Source organism: Gloeophyllum trabeum (assembly GCF_000344685.1).
Source record: "Gloeophyllum trabeum ATCC 11539 unplaced genomic scaffold GLOTRscaffold_00002, whole genome shotgun sequence".
Lineage (NCBI taxonomy): Eukaryota > Fungi > Basidiomycota > Agaricomycetes > Gloeophyllales > Gloeophyllaceae > Gloeophyllum > Gloeophyllum trabeum.
In genome coordinates, this window is record NW_006920411.1 from 3,278,817 (window position 1) to 3,284,816 (window position 6,000).

The following is a 6,000-nucleotide window of genomic DNA, read 5'->3' on the forward strand; positions in this document are numbered from 1 at the left end:
CTGGAGCTTGCACCGGCGCAGCGCAGTGAGCGTTGGACAGATGTGAAAGAGCTGCTGATTAGATACTAAGATACGCACTAGGAGCTCAGCGGGACGCCGCGAGAGTTCGAGTCTGCATCTCTCAGGCTCGCAGGAGGAGTGGTGTTCGGAAGAAAGGCGGGGGGTGTACGGGTACACTTTTCTCTTTTAGAAGACAGTAGTGATCCGAGACGGCGAGAACCTTGCGCCCGCCCAGGCTGCAGAGTGGGATTAAGATTAAAGCGAGCCTGTGGATGTGATGTGATGTGATGTGATGTGGTCGTTGATGCTAGTGCCATTAGAGTACAATATATACGCGTAGGGATACAGGGGAGGGAAAGGGAGTTTTTGGCCCTCCATGATTCACGATCCGCGTCGACTTGGATGAGGGCATGCCGAGAACGAGGACGAAGGTGAGGCGGAACGAAGAGGAAGATTGGTAGTCTAATATGCGACAAGGGGAAGGGGAGGGAGAATGATGCAGGAAGGGACAATATGTGAAGGTATAATGCGAGGAGCGAAAAAAGTGCGAGGAGGATGGAGTGCGAAGTCAGGACGACGAATACCCATAGTAGTAATACGATATTTATAAAGGCGGACAAAGGAAGCGGATCGCGCAGGAGAATGTATACCGTCACGTCGTTCACTCCGACCCCGGCTCGGCGGTGAACATAAACCCGTCCTCGCGCGCGGCCTTGCTGTCCAGCACAAAGTCGTAGTCGTACTCGCGCGCGGCCTGCGACGCGTTGAGCAGCATCTCCTGCGCGTCGAGCTCGCCGAAGAAGCCGTCGTCAAACTCGGCGGCAGAGGCGGACGAGTTGAGCGAGACGCTCTCGACGATCGGCGCCGCGTGCGGCGCGGGCACGCACACCTCCGCCTCCCCCCCGGCAGCGGGCGCAGAGGTGACCGCGTCCCTCCCGATCTTCTGCATCTGCGCGCGGATGGCCTTGGAGAGCTGCACGGTGCCCGTGAGCGTCTGCACGTGGCGCGGCGCCCACCCCGCGGGCAGGCGCTCCTGCCCGAACCACGTCTCGAGGAGCGCGACGTCGATCCCGCCGCCCGCTTTTTCGTCCAGGTTGCCGATATCGGTGGACGCGGCGCCGAAGATGCCGAGGACGAGCGCGACCTCGCCGCGCGCGACCTCGGCGTGGAAGGCGTCGATGGTGTCGTTGGTTTGGTATTCGCGCAGGACGCGTGCCTTTGCTATGGAGGACAGCGTGAAGCGGGTGTAGTTGGATTGCGGGGCGGCGAAGGCGAAGAGCTGGTGCAGGAGCGCGGGGACGACTTGCGTGGGGGCGTAGGCGTGCTGCGGGGCGGTGTTGGCGTGCACGAGCGAGGCGTCGTGCTCGATATGGTTGTGCAGCGCGAGCTCGCGCAGGTCGAAGGGGGCGAGCATCTTGTGGACGGTCGGCAGGGACTTGGCGAGGTGCGTAAAGTGGGCGAGGGTGGTGGGCGCGAGGTGCGGGAGGGCGGTGGGCATGGGCGGGTTGCGCAGGAGGAAGTAGCCGCCGTAGGTGAGCACCCAGGCGAGCGGGGTGGAGAGGCCGTAGCCGTCGCGGAGGGCGGTGATGATTTGGGCGGGGTGGATGTTCTTGCCGTCGCGTGGGCTGTTTGGAGGGTTATTAAGAGAGGGAGGAGGGGCGGGAGGAGCGGGACGCACAGGTAGCCGTGGTTGGCGAGGGTGTTGAGCGCGGGGCAGGGCGAGCGGCTGGCGGAGGGCGAGGGCGGGATGTACGCGTGCGTGCCGGCAAAGGCGTTGTTCGTGTCAGCCGTGAGCGAGTCGTGAGAGGCATCGCTGCAGGGCTGGATCAGACAGCGGACCAAACAGAAAGCGGGCGGCTCACCGAGTGTGTGCGACGAGGGCGAGGAGGAAGGCGAGCAGCGCGACCGTCAGGACGCTCTTGAGCTGGGCGGATTCGCGGGGAGATAAGATCGACAGCACGGATCGACGCGACAGCACAACCATTTTGGGGCAGCGGTTATGTACAGATCTGAGCGGGGCGCGTCCACTGCGTTTGGGTGCAGCGACGGGGGGTTGGTTATATATCGGGCGCGTGACGGGCGGCCATTCCATCCGATCCTGTGCCTGCTAGTTCGGTACCCTGTCCTGTCCGACATGGCCATCTTCGCGCGAGAAGAGCGCTTATCGAGATCGCGGAGGTAAATCTGCCCCGGCATCCCAGCCAATCAGCGCGCGGGGAGATAAGATCTTTCATTAGACGGCCGGGCTGGATTCGAATCGCGGACCTGTGGCGTCGGGAGTAACGCAGGCCCGAGTAGAGGACTGCCTGCGTACGATTGTTTCAGGTGGGATGGGCGATATTGTCTGTGCGAGTCTGTGCGAGTCTCCAGTTCCGAGTTGGCCCGACGAGTCGAGTACCTCTCATACGCACCAATGGCACCGAGCATACAGCGACTGCATCTTGGCGCCGATCATGGCTTGACGTGCGTGCTCGGAGCGTACCTGTTTCTCGGACCCGAACGCTGCCGTTGGCTTTTGGTCTCTCGCTTTCGCTTGGTTGCAGTCCTACGGTGCCCGCCGCCACCCGCACTTGGCCCCTGTCATTGGCGTTCTGCGCCCTTCGTCTCACGACGCGTGCGGGTCTGTCCCAACTATGTATGTATAACCTGCGACGCTAACCTCAAAGCGGGCACGGCTGTGGGGCGTCCACGTCAAGTCGGGGAACGCGGTGCTGTAATGGAAAGAGATGCTGCGCCTCGCTCTCACAGAGATTGGGCGCTTGATAGATAGAGCACAGAACGCCGGACGCGCTCGTCCGCGGTGAACCTGTAAGCGGTCTCGCTACCGGTCTACATATCTGCTTCTGTCCTGCTGGTGCGTTGGTGCACGTCTACGATACGAGAGACGGAGGGGGATTTGATGACTGCGCGCAAAATGCTGGGACTGCATGGCAGGCTGATCAGATGGGAGATGTCGAGCTTGACGGGGAAGAAGGTGCGCGCGTGGCCAGCCTGTCGTACCGCCAGTGAGTTCTACCCTCGACCAGGCCAGGTGGTCACGAGCCTAGGAAGAAGATGGCGTCATGCCTTGGAAGGTGTCGAGTACCGCGAAGACTCGGATTGGGCGCCTGATAGAGCAGAGAGCAATGGAAGGTATTTCTGAACTCGGTTGGCCGTACGCGCGAGGGTGGTCTCTGAGCGTATGTTTACTCTGCGCAAGACCCCGTCGTAGAGGGTTCCCGTTCGACTGCTGCCTCGCCCCCTTTGTGGACTAATCTATCCGTTGCTTCGTGTCTCGTGCGCGCTTCGAGTCACTCGCGGTCTCTTTGATGATCCCCGACTCCCACGGTAGTTGGGAGGAGGGTTCTGTCGGGAAGAAATGGTCGCTCCACCATACAACTCGCTCTCGCCGTGAGAACCTCATGTAAGCAACGTCCCGACCGGACCGACGCCACTTTCGTTTCGACTTGAAGAAAACTGCCCACACACACCTGACGTGAAAGGTCAAAGTGATGCAGTGCGTAGCATTCGATAAAAGGATACATTGACACAAGTGAGGCTGACAAATGTGACTAGTATCTCTGAGCGGGAACTGGGAGGAAGCCCCTTTAAATACTGATGTAGATATAAGACAGGACTTTATCGACACTGTGTATGTGTCCGTACGCGTCAAGACTGGCATTCCGCAACTTGACCAGACACTAGTACTGGAATACTTGATGGTTTCTGACTGGAGTCGGGGATTGGCGCTTGCGCCGCTACGATTGATCCAAAGATAAACTCAAGGCGGGCGTGACTGAGTGATGCCGGAATGTTGGCGTCGTGGCTTGGAAGATGTCGGCCTGACGAAGGCCCGGATTGGGCGCTTGGGAGAAAAGATATTTGGGCGGGGGGCGCTGCTATCTGGGCTGCACGTCTGCCGTTTCGTATTTCGCAACTCTGGAGTGTATGTATACCCTGCGACGGGCTCGCTCGACGGAGAGATTCCCCTGCGGCTCGCCATACCCCCAGCCTTGGCGCTGGGTAGTCTCATAGCCTCACGCCATCAATTCCTATCTCTGCGCTCTCATCTAACCTCATCTATCATGGCCGGTCAAACGCGGGTACCTACTCTGTGCACCCGACCATCGTTCCAGCGTTCCTTCCAACGCTTCTCAATCGAACCCGGGTGGACGGGCGTCCTGGCGACTCGGTGAGTTTGTGTGGGAGACTTTTTTGAGCGTGACTGGGGCGAGGTGGCGTCATGGCGTGCAAGGTGGCGGCTATGTACCATCTCGCGAACGCTCGGAATGGTGCGCGCGCTGCCTCCGCCTCTCCCTCCGACCTGCGGCGGCTCTCGTCCGGGCCGTGAGGGTGCGCCAGGCGGGTTTTTCGCCGCCCCCCCCTCCCGCTTGCTCCGCCCGCCTCGGGACACTTTCTGGTTGGTCGGGCCGTCATGCGTGCCATCCCGGTCTGTGTGCTCGTCTGCGCTCGTCTGTCCGATGCAGTTCCGCTTGAATGCGGGTGGCGCCGACATCAAGTGGGCCCGGTCGCGCACGGGTGCTGGGTTTGTGCGTGGGCGACGCCCGCTGGAGCGCTTCGGTCTCGCTGGACGGCACCCGCTGCCAGTGGGCGCACGGGACTCGCGGTTGTCGAGCTCTCTGTCCGACGCGCGGACTCGACTCGACTCGACTCGACTCGACTGTGCGCACGGAGTTGGGTGCCCGCGCTGCGCGCTTGACAACCGTCGGTCCGTTTGTGCGGGGACACTTGCTGGGATTGCGCGTGTGCGGATTGGCGCTGGCTGGGGGATTGATTCACGGCTCAAGTAGTGACTCCGTGCGACTGGAACACGGGAGGTGCGGGGCGGGGCGTCATGGCTTGCAGGATGTCCATACTGGTCTCGCGAGATCGGGCGCTTGGGGATACTGAAGACGTGGGATTTCTGGGCGCGGCACGGTGCAGTGAGTCTCTGGTTCTGACCGTATGGGCAGTGGTTACTAGTCACCGCACAAAATGCTAAAATGTGCACCGCGCGTATTCCAGGGAAAATGAGACAATATGCATAGAATACACCAGCAATGCCCTCCCAATGCTCCTCGAGGATAATGTAGGTGTATTGGAACGTTCCCCACGCATTGTCCTTAGAATATGCAATAGATTATCCCTACAATACCCACACATTATCCCGGAGGCTGACAGAGCGTGTCCCTCGTGCTCCTGCCGATTCTATTCTTGCTCGGATCCTCACTGGTCTGAATTGGTAATGGAGACTCGTAAAGAGGTGCAGAGGACTTCGATATTAGGCAGATATTCTTTACTACTCTACAACAGGTCCATCACATGTACTAGACAGCAGTTAATGGAGAGAAATCGTGCTTAGACAGTCACTTGAGGTTCTGAACGCCCCCGGTCCATCCAGCCTCATAGCTCATCGGTTAGAACATGCCCGCCGAGGATGAACCACAGGCGAAAGTGGCCACAAACAGGGCCATGATCGCCAAGATAACAGCACTGGAAGAAAGCCTTGCCGAGACAGAACAGACCGCAGATGGGGTAAAAGCGCAGCTAGACAAGACCATCAAAGCCGTAGCACGTCACAAAGCCAGAATCGAGGAGCTTGAAGAGACGAATGAAGCGCTCCAGATACGCGTCGAAGACTTGGAAACCCGTATGAAAGCGCTCGAAGACCAGTTCACCACGACATTTGGCAGCGGTGATGCAAGCGAGACTGACGAGGAAGGGGAGGAGCAGTCGCAGGAGCGCCTAGACCGCCTCGAGCGAAGCTACCTAGCTACACAGGACCCGAGCTTGCGGGTGAGTGCAACGAAACCCGAGAGACGCTCGGCACTTACTTTCCACAGCACTTGATTCGAACAGTGTTTCAGCTGCTCATGGGCATTGGCCGTTTGACACCGGATGTGCTCCCGACGTGGCCTACCGATCCCGAGGATGCCGAAGCATGGCCGAAAGATGACGCTACCGGCCAGCGGTTGGTGCGGTTCGATTGGGACAGCGCACCAACTGACCCCGACAACTGGC

At 59.8% G+C, this 6,000-nt stretch overlaps 3 protein-coding genes across 3 annotated transcripts; 2 read left to right on the top strand and 1 right to left on the bottom strand.

Moving 5' to 3' along the window:
• Positions 1–280: 280 nt before the first annotated feature.
• On the bottom strand, positions 281–2,056 carry HTP5 (Cloroperoxidase). The gene is made up of 3 exons (XM_007864545.1): positions 1,863–2,056; positions 1,679–1,813; positions 281–1,625 (listed from the first exon to the last, which is right to left on the bottom strand). Exons 1-3 carry the CDS (start codon positions 1,982–1,984, stop codon positions 662–664), a joined length of 1,221 nt encoding a protein of 406 aa, XP_007862736.1. The 5' UTR covers positions 1,985–2,056; the 3' UTR covers positions 281–661.
• Positions 2,057–4,064: 2,008 nt separating this feature from the next.
• GLOTRDRAFT_91332 (uncharacterized protein) lies at positions 4,065–4,790 on the top strand (the record flags this gene model as incomplete). Its single annotated transcript, XM_007864546.1, has 2 exons — positions 4,065–4,171; positions 4,235–4,790. 2 exons carry the CDS (start codon positions 4,065–4,067, stop codon positions 4,788–4,790), a joined length of 663 nt encoding a protein of 220 aa, XP_007862737.1.
• A 613-nt stretch (positions 4,791–5,403) lies between these two features.
• GLOTRDRAFT_126160 (uncharacterized protein) lies at positions 5,404–5,954 on the top strand (the record flags this gene model as incomplete). The annotated part of the gene is made up of 2 exons (XM_007864547.1): positions 5,404–5,775; positions 5,823–5,954. Coding segments are annotated over 2 exons (504 nt in total), but the record flags the coding sequence as incomplete, so codon positions are not given.
• Positions 5,955–6,000: the final 46 nt, after the last annotated feature.

Coding starts and splice junctions, on each gene's coding strand:
- HTP5 (XM_007864545.1), bottom strand. CDS start 1,984: ATGGTTGTGCTGTCGCGTCGATCCGTGCTGTCGATCTTATCTCCCCGC. Junction 1,814..1,862: donor GCCCTCGTCGCACACACTCG/GTGAGCCGCCCG, acceptor CCAGCCCTGCAG/CGATGCCTCTCACGACTCGC. Junction 1,626..1,678: donor CTCGCCAACCACGGCTACCT/GTGCGTCCCGCT, acceptor CCCTCCAAACAG/CCCACGCGACGGCAAGAACA.